This window comes from Aricia agestis, chromosome 11, assembly GCF_905147365.1.
Source record: "Aricia agestis chromosome 11, ilAriAges1.1, whole genome shotgun sequence".
NCBI lineage: Eukaryota > Metazoa > Arthropoda > Insecta > Lepidoptera > Lycaenidae > Aricia > Aricia agestis.
Window position 1 is genome coordinate 16,602,917 of NC_056416.1, and position 16,306 is coordinate 16,619,222.

Sequence of the window (16,306 nt, forward strand, 5' to 3'; positions counted from 1 at the left end):
TTCATCTCAGTTCAAATGAAACTCAATATTTCCTTTTCTAGTTGTAACTAATAGTCATCCATATGTGGAGTGAAAAACCATTATCAATGCCCAGTTAAACGATTATCACTTCGCTCGTACGGCGTGTATGCCCTTTAATTATACCCTAGCGTTTAAAAGCGTCGTAACTCGTAACTGTGAAGATCGCACATACAAATTACTAGCCATCATCATAAGTTTGCCTTCACCATTTACCATACTACTGTCATCTACTACGGCTTTGAAGTTTGAACTTATTATTATTATTTAGTTCAATATTTGAGGATTTTCATGTCCTTTTATCTGAAAATTTATACATGTTCTTCACGTCAGCTTAGGTCTCAGGATTTATTTCCTCTGTAATGCTTCATGTGCCAGCAATGTTTGATTGAATTCGATTATATTTAATAGCTCCATTCACGCCAATATGCTATGTTAAATAGCATTGTTTTATTCTTAAAATTTCAAATTTTTATTCTATAAAATCTCAAATCATAATATTTTGTATTTAATTTGTGAGCTGATATTTTTAACGTTGTCTTTATAGCGTTTGCTTATAATCTGAAAATCTATATATATAAAAGAAAGTCGTGTTTGTTACAACACTTATAACTCGAGAACGGCTGGACCGATTGCCATGGTTTTTGATTTGTTGGATTTGTTTCCGTCCCGAATAGCAGAATACATCTTAAAAATAATGAAAACTCGATATGTGTAATGAATACTTAATCATTTCAATAGATGCTGATTTGTTTATGACACAAACATTTGTTGTCCAATCCTGTCAAATAGTGTAACAACTATTTTTTTTTTGGAGCTTATGGCCTGGTTGCTGAGACCTTTAAGCCACAACTTTATTTTTTTCTGAAGACATCATGTGTGCGTTCAGAAATTTATTTTTTGTAAAATGTCTACAAAGTTCAGGTACTGTTATATATTTTGTTTGTTTTAGACATTAATTTTCGAAAATTATTTATTAATTATTTAATTTATAATTTCCGAAAATAATACCTAAGATTTATTCTACAGTAAAAACATAAAATCATCGGAAAGGAGCGGAATTTAGGCTGCTTTATGGCGAAACACTAGAATCACGACATTTTCTAGCGAACACTCAAAAATACAATGTCTGTTTCCAAATGACTTCATAAGGGATACTTTTTATCCCAATAAACTATGATTTTCACCTAAACCATTTAATCTATTTTGATATAGATGACAGCTGTCAAACAAAGTGTAAACATCAGCTCCGCAATTATTAGATAAATAAAAATATAAAATTAATAAAAAATCAAACAAAAAGTGAAAAACTAAGTGTATAGTGAAGTGATAACTATGTACAATTGTTTGTGAAACAATCAATAAGTGCTAAACAATACAAACTCAAAGTGAAAAATTTTCCAGAACTCCATCTAAATTTTTAAATTATTTTATAAATAATCAGTTAATTTAGTAATATCAATACTTACAAGAAACACTATATCTTGAAGTAACAATTTTTAATAATAGCAAAGTGAAATAATCTCTCTTTATGAACATTGCAAAGAAATATTATAAATATTTTTATAAATTGTGTCGGTACCCACGGATGAACTAATATTCAAAAACGATAATTGCGACGTCACATAATACAACGTAGAACACAAACAGTTCTTTAAATTAGTCATCTACGTAACACATCGGGGAGCGCAACGGTTAAGTTACTCCAACGAGGTGCAAGTAGTCCATGGTTCAAGACCTCGTCACATAATCACTTTTTGTACGAGAAATATACTGGTATAAACCAACAGAAGGCCCCTACTACTTGTAAAATGAATTTCTTATCTAATAATATAACATTTAGAAGACAACATAGAAACGCGTCATTACATACAAATGAAGATGAGTGTGAACCAGATGGAATTCATTCCTTGAATACAAGCGCAAACAGTTTACAGGGTGGATCGGACGCAGAATCCACTGAAATACTCAGATTAAGAGACCGAGTACGAGAGCTAGAAACGGAATTACATAATGCTCTACAACAAATTGAAGCCTTATCGGAACAAAACAGGAATCTTATACATTATAATGAAAACACAAAAAATAAAAATATTGTTTCTAAAAATGGCAGAACTAAACATAAAATATCATGTTCACCTACAAATAAAACTGATGACATCTGTGGTAATGGAGAACTATGTCGTGATCAGATTAAAATAAATAAAATTCCTGTTGACGAAAACAAACAAATGATACAGAGAAAAATATGCATTCTTAGCACAAATAAACATAATAAAATTTTGCCCATCGCTCAAGATTCTTTAAAAGATTATACAAACATATGTCATTATATTAAAACAAATTCTAAGATAAGTGAATTGTTAAGAGGCATTGAAAACAAATTAACAGATTTTACATCCAATGATTTCTGTGTCATCTTGATTGGCGATGAGGATTTTAAAGCAACGAATGATTACTTCAACCTAATAACATTTATCAGAGAGACGCTGAATAAAATTCAACATACAAATGTTATTATTTGCCTACCTACTTATAAATATGGTTATTACAAAGATATGTTCAACTGGAGAATCGAAACATTTAATAATCTTTTATACTTAGACATCACAACTCATGAAAATGCATACATATTGGACTCAAATGAGAATTTGGAATACAGTTTTCGAATGTTTCACCGTCGCTCTGGCTCGATTAATAATTATGGCATAAGCAAAATATTTGATGATCTACAAACTCAGATAAATGATATATATAAATATAAAAAATCTCTTAATCAAATAAATAACTATGAATCTGAGGGATTATCATCAGAAAATGAAATATATGAAGAAGCATCAGGCTCATCGTTCTTTCGTCAATAAATGTATATCTATTATGCACCAGAATATTGCAGGACTATTAAATAAAATGGATGAGCTTTCTGTAAGTCTTCAAGAATTAGAAGAAGAAAAGATTAGTATTGACGTTCTCTGTATTACCGAACATTTTATAGGACAAGGTCAAGAACAGTACCTTCATTTACAGAATTTCTCTCTAGCAGCTTCTTTCTGTAGAGCTAGCAAAAGAGGTGGAGCTTGCATCCTTGTAAAGAATAATTTAGAATGGAATGAAGTACATTATGTTAAGAAACTATCTATACCAAATGTAATAGAATGTTGTGCTGTAGAACTAATTCTTTATAAAGTACTAATAATTTGTATGTATAGAATACCTAATTATAATAATTTACAAACATTTTTTTATAAATTAGACCAAATTTTAAATTATTATTTTCAATCTAAATTTAAAAATATTATTATAGCTGGTGATATTAATATAGATATTTTAAAATCAAATAACACCACGTTAAATTTGGAATGCATACTCTTAAGTTATAATTTAAAAATTGCTATAAAACAACCGACTCGACTAGCAAGCAAAACATGTATTGATAATTTTATACATGATTTTAAAAAATCATGTAGATCGGAAGTGAGAGAAATTGGTTTGTCTGATCACACAGCTCAAATAATTACACTACCAGTAAAGAAAATTCCTCAAATAAAATATTGGCGCAAAGAAGTGCGAGATTATTGTACTGAAAATATTTTAAAATTTAAGTCATGTATTAAAGAGCTGTCATTTTCTGAGCTATATAATGTAACAAATGATGCTTCACAAGCATATCATTCTTTTATCGAAGAATTTAAATTATTTTACGAGCTATGTTTCCCAAAAAAGTATGTTACAATAAATATTCTTCGCAAACCAAAGTGGATATCACGAGGGATAAAAATTTGCAGTCGTAAAAAAAGAAAAATGTTTTTGAATCTTAGATATAAACGTAGTCCTGAAAACATTTTAAAATATAGGAAATACTGTCAGTTATTTAAGAAAATAATTTCATTAACAAAGAGAGCACAAAGTAATTATAAAATTTTAACATCAAAAAATAAATGTAAAACAATATGGGAACTTATCAATGAAACACGTTTAAACTTGCCAAATGAGATAATTATAAGAATTAAAAATAATAATAATGAATATATTACTGATCCCCAAGAAATTGCAAATGAATTTAATGACTTCTTTATAGATAAAGTGAAACCAATAATAAATGACACTTTGATTTCAAATAATACATGTATATCTTATAACAATTCAATGTTTTTAGCTCCATGTATTCCACAAGATGTTTATAAAATTATAAAATCTCTGAAAAATACGCATAGTGTTGGGTATGACGGTATTTCAACTAAAATTATTAAAGCTGTTAACGAATACATTTGTCCTCACATTTGCTTTTTAATTAATCAGTGTATAACGACTGGGATTTTTCCTGATGATCTTAAATTAACGATCATTAAACCACTTTTTAAAAAAGAAAACCGGGAGTTAAAAGAGTTTTACAGGCCAATTGCACTTGTTTCAGTGTTTTCAAAAAATTTTGAGAAGTATTTCTATAACCAAATGTATAACTTCTTAGAAAAAAATAATATCTTATGTGACGAACAAAAAGGGTTTCGGAAAAATAAAAATATTAATCTGGCTATATATGACTTTTTAAAAAACATTATGCATGAAATTGATAATAGGACTCCAGTTTGTGCTATTTTTTGCGATATGACACAAGCATTTGACTATGTACATCACAAAATATTACTAAGAAAACTTGAATCCTACGGAATAAGAGGTAACGTTTTACAATTGATGCGATCTTACTTAAATAACAGAAGTCAATGTACAGAAATTTGCCGTATAAATAATAAAAAAAGAATTGAGGTGAAATATAGATCTCCGCAGCGAAATATAGATATTGGAGTACCTCAAGGGACTGTGCTAGGTCCATTTTTTTTCATTATTTATATTAATGACTTACCAAAAGCGGTTAACCAACCCACAAGTTTATTTGTAGATGATAGTACAATTACAGTAAACTGCAAAGACATTATTTTGTATGAAAGTGATATTAATAACTCATTACGCTCTTTAATTGAATGGTTAAATAGAAATAATTTAATAATTAATTTAAATAAAACAAAAATAGTACATTTTAGTCAAAGAAATTCAAATTCATTAAATATTAATCTACATTATAATAATAACAAAATAGAAGAAGTAGATACAACACGATTTTTAGGTCTAGAAATAGACAAGCAATTAAATTGGAAGAAACATATACAAGAACTAGGTAAAAAAATAAGTAGTTTTGCATATGCGCTAGGTAAGCTATCCTTATCAGTCAACGTTAAAACACTTATTACTGCTTATCATGGTTTAGTCGAGTCAGTTATGAGGTACGGCATAATTTTTTGGGGAAATGCCGCAGATAAGGAATTTATAATATTTAAGATGCAAAAACGTTGCATAAGAGCGATGTTTCAATTAAAAAGTACTGATAGCTGTCAACCAATTTTTAAACAATACCAACTTCTCACATTTCCATCTTTGTATATACTTGAGGTTGCATTATTTGTAAAACGTAATTTGCACCTCTACCCACGACTGTCAAATAATGTGGTAAGAAATAGACGACACGGTGACAAACTATGTGTACATACCTGTAGAAAAGAGATAATGGCAAAGAGTGTTTTCTGCATGGGCCCGAAAATTTACAATAAAATTCCCAAGAGTATTAGTGACACTAATGTAAATATCTTTAAAAAGAATTTGAAAAAATTGTTACTTACCAAATGCTATTACTCTATTAATGATTTTTTATTTGATGACCACTATAATGTACTTTAGAATTTTAATGAATTGGATTTATAGATTTGTGATATTAATATAATTATTAACTTATTTATAATTTTATTGTTTTGATAGTACATATTTTTTTATTTTTTATTTTAATGGATTTGACTGATAGATTTGTGATATTATTTATTGACTTACTTTTAAATTTTATTGTTTTAATAGTATGTATTTTTTATTTAATGGATTTGACTGATAGAGTTGTGATATTAATTATTTACTTATTTTAAAATTTTATTGTTTTGATAAATTTTGTAACTAATTAGCACTTAAGATATAAAAATTTGCATGCTTTTAGCAGAATATGTGTTCTCTAATATTTAATGTTAAGATCAATTTGTTACCATATTCTAGCAAATAAAATTATGATTATGATTATGATTATGAAATTTGGCATGGAGCTATACTCATTTTAATCATGGTTAAATCGTTAAGACAGGACAACGTCTGTCGGGTCAGCTAGTTATATATAAATCTTGAAAAGTATGAAACTCTGTTCCTCGATATTTTGATTATAGTAGGAATGTCTTATCACTTGTTAGGATTTGCTTGGGTTAAACTCCAGCATGCCATCAGGAATGTTTATACCTCGGTGGTAACGACCTGAGATGATGCTGTCATTACGCCCTGCGCCGCGCCGTTAGCTATCTCGATTGTGCCTTAGCGCCCGTGGGGAGATTAAGACCGTCTGCAGATTAGTACTTAGTATTTTTTACTATCAGAGAAGTTGATTCATAGGCATATGGCGGACCTGCGTAATTTGGTCGCGTTATGTCAAACCCAGTAGTCAGATCACAACTAGCATTAAATTGATATGTCAATTTATTCCGAAAAATGACGTAGGTTCGTCAACTGCGCATGAATCAATTTTTTCGATAGTACCGTGCCCATAAAGTTAATATACCTAGCGGAATAGAGAAACAAAGGCCTGAGCAAGAGAGATGTCACTATCAGTAACACTGCGTAGTAAAAAGAGACGTGTGGTACAAGACAGCAGCACTCTTTTTTTGACGTCCAGTCGGCACGTGCTGCACGTTGACGATTTAATCTTATAGAATTCATGTTCAATCATGCTTGTGTAAGTGTATACGTACACATATTTTTCACACAGATGAAAACAGATTTTGGTTTCGTTTGACAGCTTGAGATTGTTGCTCTATTCCGCTAGGTATATTAACTTTATGACCGTGTCAGCATATTATTTAGTACCGTATTGTATCAGCTATGGCCTATGAGCTATGAAGCTAGTTATAGGGCCCGGGCTACCTTTAATTCTTCTTCTCCTACTATCACTACTACTACTAACAGGGCCTGGAAGGACAAAAAATTTGTCTTCCCTGTTGTTTGCTTACTATTTGCATACCATGCCAGTGCAAGTATATTGTAGACATATTGTGCTAATTAGTATTATTTTACAACATACAATATAAAAGTTATTGTAGTCGGCTTCTCTTTTGCTGTCTGTACCTACTTTAATGATTTTTGCATCAAGTACTATCTCAACTCTATATCAAGACTCTAGTATAATATGCTAATTGTTATGTACTCAAATTAAACGCCTTTTAATTCTACTTCTTTAGAAAAAATCATGTGCTTATTTCTTTCAAAACTTGTATATCTCATCAGTAAAAATGACGATTATAGATTACACGTTAAAATTATTTACAGACTTAAAACGTATTTAGTTTTAATGATACCTGCAATTAGGGGTAACTCAAATAATGAAGCTCTCTCACTGATACCATAGACTTTACAAACTGCTAGATAGACGCAAAAGATCGCATATTTTTAAATTACTTACCTGCAACAATAATTATTTACCTGTCTATCTGAATCAAGTGCGTAGTTTTGACTTTTGGAGCCTGTTACATGGAAAAAATCAATTCCATAATATTTTAAATGATGCTTGTACTAAATTACCACTTAAGTGGTAAATATTAATGCGTTTATAAATCACTAGCTGTTGCCCGCGACTTCGTCCGCGTGGACTTCAGTTTATAGCGCGCGAATCGCGATGTCAACAAAATTGATGTCAAAAGCTTTTATTAAAAAAAACCCTGGTACCCCTTAATTCTAAACAGCTGTGCAGTGTGCACATAATATTTAATTTTTTTTTAATAAAACTTTATATTTTATGCCAAATTTTTAAGCTTATTTAGCCCTCCAATCACACAACTTTACCCATAAACTATTTATCATTGATAGGTTTAAGGTTACGTCATTGCATAGATAAAGTACTGAGTTATTAACTAACGTAAAAAAGAAATAACAATCGAAAAAGATCGAAAATCGAACGTATGATAATACCACCTCTTATAGAAAGACTTTTGGCCAAGCGTTAGCGCGATGTAGGAGACGCACGGCGCCATCTATTATGAATTTTTAGAACTAACTTAATTTAAACAAATTTACGCATTTTCACCCCCTTACAACGCTTTTTTCCAGTAAAAAAGTAGCCTATGTCCTTTCTCAGGCTTTAGACTATCTGTATACAAAATTTCATTACAATCGGTTCGATAGTTTTGGCGTGAAAGCGAGACAGACAGACAGACAGACAGACAGACAGACAGACAGAGATACTTTCGCATTTATAATATTAGTATAGATTTCTTAACTCTCAACTTTCATGAGTTTCAAATCGGATGTTTAGTTAAAATAATGTTTACATTTAATGATTTCAATACTTAACTAGACAGTGGTTTTGTATAATATTTTTAGTCGCACAAAATTATAACTGACATGTATTTTACATCCTTATTAATAAGGAGTAAAATATAATAAAAAATTAGAAGTTATTTCAGAATATTATGCCCACATACCATGTTTTACTATGCCTTTCTAGTATCAATAACATTAATTTTAAGATATGCCATATCTACATCTTTCTCCAGCTACAGCGAGCACACATTTCTAGATATTGCCTTACTTAACTACTTGTGTATGACGATGCTGTCTCGTTATAATGAATCTGCGCGATTTATTGCCAATATAGTGGCAGTCACTAGTTAAATACTACCACTAGGTCCAGGCCCAGTCGACCATAGTGTTGTTTACATAAATAATTATGCAAACCATGTATTATAAGTGTTATATTGAGTATTATGAATGCGAAAGTGTCTATTACTTCTTTACAACTCAGCTGAACCGATTTTGATGAAAACAATGAAGGTACTGTAAGTTCTGGACACTTTAAAGTTGGTACTCCATAGGATACTTTTTGTCATTGGAAAATGTACGGTTTAAACGAATTTTTGTGCAAAGTGAAGGTCAACGTCTAGTATTGACTAGCTATTTCTTAACTGTGTTGATAAATGATAACAATGTCTATTCTTCTTTAGGTTGGGTTGCACCAGAGGCGTGGTTAAAGTTGAAGTTATGGTTATAGTTAAGGTTAAATTTAACTTTAACCTTAACTTTGACCGGAGAAATTGACAGATGACAGCTGGTCCAACAAGGTTATAAATGAACGTGGGCGGGGGCGCTGCTGGTAAAGGAGAACTGTCAAAAATGGCGTTTTTGTATGATGACAGCGTTAGTACCTTTTTTCGCCACGTGCATTTAAAACCTTGTCGCGCTCTATGGTTATGGTTAAATATGGCGTCTTGATGGCGTCCATTTTGAACTTTAACCAAAGATTTGACATTTTGCATTGTAGTTAAAGTTACATTTATAGTTAAAGTTAGTTGGTGCAACCCAACCTAAGTATCTTAAAAAATGTAGGTGCCTTATCTTATGTCTTTAGACGAGCAATTCTTGTACTTATACAATAATATTTGGAATCTCGGAATCGACTCCAACGATCTTCATGAAATTGAGTATATAGGGGGTTTCGGGGGCGATAAATCGATCTAGCTAGGAATCATTTTTAGAAAATGTCATTTTATTGAATACCGAGCAAAGCTCGGTCAAATAGCTAGTTTTTTAATAAACAATGCATAAAACTTTGTTCAATTCTATTCCAGGGTCTCGAGATCGTAAATCCTCAAGCTGCGGAGACCAAAGTGAACGAGGCCAACGCCAAATACTTCTCTAACACCTCGGGATTCCTCTCCGTGGGCAAGAGGACCACGTGAGGCAAGAAGCTCACTTGAGGCAAGAAGACCACATGAGGCAAGACCTCATGTGGTCTTCTTGCCTCGTGAACCAAAAGACGTATTCCAATTCTCACAAGAAGGAAATTAAGTAATAAAGATGTAATTATATTTTGTCTTTCATTTTGTTTCAATGTTATTTCATAATATATGCAAGGTTTGCAGATAGCAATTAAGCTGGAAAAAACCCATTTTGTGACCACATAAGAGATTAATTTTATGTTTTTAATGCACGCGCTGGTCTGGGTTAGTGCTAGTCGTTTGTCAATATGGCGTAAATTCCGCAGCGTTTCAAACTCATACAAAATACGGGCGGAACGCAAGAGACGACACACTATTCCGTCGCGTTTTTTACATTTGCGGCGGAATTTACGCCGGCGTAATTCAGCCTAGTGTGTTTAGACACTAAGTCTATTATAATATGAGAATGGACTTGAATGAAAATACATTTTACTATACGACTATTTGTTTCATACAGATATGAGTACGTATACAAGTAAATGGTTAAAGAAGTTATTGAGAAGGCAATGTGAGTATTTTTCTACAATTACTTAGTAAGTATATCCAAAACTTGAAAAAATTATTCCTTAGACGGCAACCTTTAGGAGCTTTGCAGACGAAGGGGCGGGGCGGGCCGGTCCATTTCGCTGCGTACGCCCGGCGATGTCTGCGGCTGCCCGCGCCGCGTACACAAAGCAAACGCCGTCTGCGTTACTGCATGTAAACTGGTTTGTGTGATCCATGGCGAGAAGCCGCGGACATGCGCAGCCTGTGTCCGCCGGGCACCAACGACGCGGTGCGCGCCGTGTGCGTTGGTAATTTAGGATTCCCTTTGTGCTATCGTTCGCGGCGAAATTGACCGGCTCGCCCCGCCCCTTCGTCTGCAAAGCGCCTAAGGGGGTAGACAACCCCCTTACTGATAAAAACATCTGAAGAAACAAATTTGGGATAAAAACTTGCGAGACTTACAGACGTATTGGTCAATGACTTCAAAGCTGATCGGTGGTCACTCACTTTACTAAACGGAATACGAATTTCCCGTGCGTGCGAGTGTTGTGAATACACGCCCTATTTACTCCGCACGTGTGATGTTCTCAGATTTACAACATTTCGCTCATGGAGATTATGTTGTAGATATAAATCTGTTTTACGTAAGTATTAACTATGTAATGTACGTAGTTATGGTAAAAATATTTACATAAATAATATATTATATTGAAAAAATGATAATTTTCAAACATTCCATGCAAAGATTACCTATGTGGCTACTGTTTTAAGATTGAAAAGTGTTACCATGCTGCTAAATCCAAAGACTTATATTTAAACTGATGGCTAAATCTTATATCTTTAAACGAGCAATTCTTATATATATATATATCTCGGAATCGGCCAACGATTTTCTAAAAACAGCTAGTATATATATTATATAGGTATATATAATTGGAATCTCGGAATCGGCTCCAACGATTTTCGCCAAATTTAGTATATAGGGGATTTCAGGGGCGATAAATCGATCTAGCTAGGAATCATTTTTATAAAATGTCATTTTATTCGTGTTTTATCGAGCAAAGCTCGAACAAATAGCTAGTTTAAAATAAAACAAGCTACTTTAGCTGGTCAAGATATTAAGCTTTTATGGACTGATGTCTTAAACTAATGAAACTAATGCTGTGCTATTGCTGTTGCTGCTGCTTCTGATGATGATGATGATGATAACAAAAATGTTAACAAACGAAAAGAGATAATGTAAAAGGCTCTAATTATATGATTAAACCTCGACGACGCTCACTTGCCGCTTTCTTCATTGTACAGTCGAATCCACCGTGCACACATTGCCTCCTCACCGTACTAAAACTTATGAGAAGGGGGTAACATTCACGAGCGCGTCGACCGTACACGCGCATGGTCATAATTAGCCATGCCGGCGTTGTACAAATTAAGAATTGTGCAAGATTTACATAAATGCACATATTGTAACAAGTTTCTATCGGCCATGACATTTCATATTTTTGGTATCACCTTCACGTCATCTTTCGCTGTTTTAGCGACATAGGATACCATTCGTCGCATTTGGACAGATTCTCAAAAGGACTAGGTATCGTTATAACTTATAAGGAAGATTATGCAAAGGTTGGGCGCTCCCCCTACGTTGATGCCGTAATATACAGTTTTTAGAGCTTTATTCACTCATAATTATTTGTAAAAATTTAATAAAAATTTAACTCAAAATTATAATAAAAATACTTACAGCAATAATCTTCAGTACTTACATAAACGTTCCTTTCATAGTTATTAATTTCCTATTTTTGTTTTTGATATTCATTAAATCAGCTTCCAAAGTAATACCAATTTATTTAAATTCAAGCATACATTCAGTATCTCCCTAGTATTTACAAACCACGGATATTTGAAACACACGCCAATAGATCGACAATTTTATTAACTACATACTGGACGTTTGAATTTTTTAGGTCAATTTTGAACTAAGATAAGTAAATAAATTGGGTTTTGGCGCAATCTCGGCAACGCGGCAAATGTATGGTCAAGGTCGTTTGCTCAGGGGATGGCCTTAAGTAGAGGGCGCTAAGTACTAGCGCGTGATACCGTACGTAATTCTACTAGCCCCTTGTCGGGTTTTGGTCGGATTATTTGCTAATAAACCAACCAAAATCCGTCATGTTTGATGTTGAACACGTCATATCAGAATATTGACAGAAACGTTGTCAAACACCGAAAAAACTTATGCTAGTGGTGCCGTCTAGCGTGAAAACATTGCAGCGACTTTTGCCACAGAATATCAGGTGTAGGCTACGGGAGGAGGAATTTAGAATAAAATTCTAGATGTACGAGTTAAACTGTCACAGTATATTAACGGAAGAACACATACAGGGTGCAATTAAACCTACCTGCCAAATTTTTTTTGGGGCTTAGGTATCATTAGGTGAGTCCATTAAACCAAAAAAATAGGGTGTTAATTTTTTTACAATAACATTTTATCCCAAAAAAAAATCGATGCACAATGGTCACTTCATAAGTTAATAATAATTGCGACCGAGCTAGTACATCGCGCCGCACGGATATCCAGTCGAGACCGGTTATGCGTAGGGGTAAAGCGGGGGTGACGCGCGGGGTGGGAGGCGGCGGTTAGTACCACGCGCGTAGTTGTATAGCTAACACGTAATTATTTTGTTTGTCACGGCGCCCCCGGCCCCCGCGCTTTAATTAGTGTCTGTTACAATGTATGATGTCCCTAACCACGATCGAGTGTTATGAAATGTGGAGGCATAGGTGGAGTTTACGCGGAACCCAGAGACTGCACGAGCAATAAAGCGTTCCTCGTCTTCGTAACAGCCGATTGATGATTCTCGAATGCAGCAGCTGTACCCTGAATCTGAATCGCGAGACAATCAAAGACTCGGATTATGGACAGTTCGCACTTCGCAACAACTGCACACGCCTAGCCAGCCTCGAAGACATGCCTCTGACGAGGTTAAAAGTGACAAAGTTGTGCTTAACAAACTTTTAAAGTAACAAACTTTTAAAGACAATGTGCAAAACGCGCTAGACTTTGCTTAGAGCAAAACGGATTGCAGTTTGAACTCGTTTGAACTATGCTAAGTGTAGACAAGATGGAAGTAAATAAGATTTAGAGGTGGGTTGTTTTGATTTTTATTTTTTAATTAGTTGTACTGTGTACATAAGTTAATTGAATTTTTAAATACGCCCAAATGCAAAGGATGTGGTTTAGATTTATTATAAATTTCTAAAGTGCTTATTTTTCGTAATTAAAAAGTTGTAATTTTCGATTCTTTTGATGTGTATCAATTAATTTTATTCTAAACATACCTGACGGTCTTAAGTTCGTTAAAGTATGAAGTACTTGTATTATTATCTATTCTGTGGGAAAATTCGCAACTTATGATAATAACAAGAATGCAGTGACGGATTAGCCCTTAATCAAATTAAGTAATTGCCTAGGGCATCACGTCTGAGGGGTCACCAGAAGAGTAATGGTTCAAAGACCGATTCTAGTTGAGATACGGATAGGGACGGACAGGCATGGATTGCTTAGGGCATCTTAGTTTTAATCCGTCACTGCAAGAATGTCAATGAAAGGGCGGGGTGGGGCCGGGCCGCGCATGTGTCCATATTTTGTGGTGTTTGGTAGGATAACTTTCGGAGGCTATTTCTCAAAATTTTAGTAGTGAGTGATTATAAAAGAAGAAATACGTGTATTTTTATTTTTGACAAGGATCAATATAACCAAATTTGGCAGGAAGGTTAAATTGCACCCTGTATACATACAGAAAAAACTAAAATAGACTAAAATTATCCGCCGACAATTCTCTTTTATATACAATGAAAAAACAGTTGAATTTCGAGGCGTCGTCGCTTCGCCTTTGACAAAAACATAATTTCCTTTTCCTGAGAAACATAGACTAATAACCTTTCTTTTTTTTACATTTCTAAAATGTGGCAAGGTGCAGTACGGTGGCGGTCGCGTCGCCAACATCAGGATTTATATTTTTATACGATTTAGTATCTAGTAACTATCTCGTATAGGTCCTTTTGTGATTAGGTACGTACACCGTAGACGTACGAAATGTTTGTTTATATCGTGCACTTAACGAGTAGCTTTTGTCTTCTTCATTATTATTGACCTAAACTTATTATTTACTTATCGCTTTCGAAAGATCCTCATTATTTTAATAACTTGAAATTATTAGGTGGATTAAAGAAAATTACTGTGATTTTTTTAATACAAAAATTTCGTGCTTAGAAGTGTTTAGAGCTATTGTTTTCTTAACTACTAAAGATCCAAGTTCCAACTTGCTTGTTTGTATTTCTCAATATGTATTCAATGTAGAGTCAAATTTTTAGTGTTGGCTGAAAAGTTAAAAAAAAAATTAAAAAGTGGGTGAAATATTTTTTGCATTCACAAACTCGTATTTACCTCTTCCTAATGGATACTAGTATAGATTTAGTTTTATTTTATTTGAGGTTAATAAGTAACGTAAAGATTCATCATCATTATGCTGCAACTTCCAAGGCGACCGTTACCGCTAATATTATAAAGTAACGGAAGAATGAAGCATATCCCGAGAACTGCGAGATGCATTACATTACAATAACTGCACTTGTTCATAGCGTAAAATGTTCAATGAAGATAATAATTATTCTGTAAATATACTTAATTTACTTAACGCGACGCCAATCCATTCATTTTTCCTAGATAAATATTCTTTTCCGGGACTCAATCTTCATACCAAACAGCAATCGGTTCAGCAGTTTGGACGTGAAGAGATAATAAAATTCGCCAAGTGCGAGTCGGACTCGCGCACGAAGGGTTCCGTACCGATACAGAGCAAAAATAGGCTAAAAATTGTGTTTTTTGTATGGGAGCCCCACTTAAATTTTTATTTTATTTTAATATTATTATTAAATATTAAAGTACACATATAACAAAAGAATGTGTGAAAAATTACCTTACCTCTTGCCATTATTGATAAAGAGCGAAAAATGCCGAAAAAAACACTTTGTTGTATGGGAGGCCCCCCTTAAATATTAATTTTATTTTGTTTTCAGTATTTGTTGTTATAGCGGCAACAGATATACACAATCTGTGAAAATTTCAGAAGTCTAGCTATAGCCACATAGCGATTCTTGAGATACAACAAAGTGTGTACTTTGGCATTTATAATATAAGTATGGATATTGGATAACATAGTGTGGCATAGTCGGTAGTCGGGTTGGAATCCCGGTGAGACGTTATTTTTTTTAATCCTGGTATTTTTTTCTGTCTATACGGTGTTGTCTGTGGCCTGTGGGACCTGGAAGCTGTAGCGGTACTTGAAATAATTTTAGGAGGCGTGCTGTATGGGACTTTCGCTTATATTACGTATGCCTCTTTAATTCGATTACCTATTGTTACTCAAGTGCGCCTAATGTCTTACACGAGAGAAATGTTTATTAACCTCAAACAATTAGGTTAATTGAATAACAAGGTAACGAGCAAAACGATTATTCATCAATCATCATACATATTATCTATATTATACTGTACGCCCCTAAATTAATTCTGTAGAATTTTATACAAAGTGTTTTGTGCCTCGATTTGCCGCTTGGACTTAGGAACTATACTTACTACTGATTTTGAAAAGTGACAAGTATCTCCCACACGGTTTCTAGCCATTATATGGCTGATACCATCATACATTAGACCAGCGAAGCAGTAATTTTTATAGTGCCTCAGTGTGTGCGCAGAAGATATAAAAAGTAAATACTCCCTCTTCTCTTACTAATCACCTACTATCATATACTGGCATAGCCCTTGATATATAAAAATCAAACCTAAACGAAAAATATTCTATTACGGTATATTATATTATGTTCCTCGCCCCTCGGCAGTGATATTGTTGTATTGTTAATATTTTGTGTAATGAGGCTGTAAATATTTTTGA

At 33.4% G+C, this 16,306-nt stretch overlaps 1 protein-coding gene across 1 annotated transcript in view; it reads left to right on the forward strand.

The window, feature by feature from the left end:
- The window catches only part of LOC121731766 (U4/U6 small nuclear ribonucleoprotein Prp31), a 33,234-nt gene extending 23,278 nt beyond the window's left edge, over nt 1-9,956 (forward strand). The window contains exon 9 of the mRNA XM_042121367.1: nt 9,717-9,956. Within this exon, the coding sequence (XP_041977301.1) occupies nt 9,717-9,827 (111 nt within the window). The 3' untranslated portion in view covers nt 9,828-9,956. The remainder of the gene's footprint in view (nt 1-9,716) is intronic.
- The last annotated feature ends 6,350 nt before the right edge of the window (nt 9,957-16,306 follow it).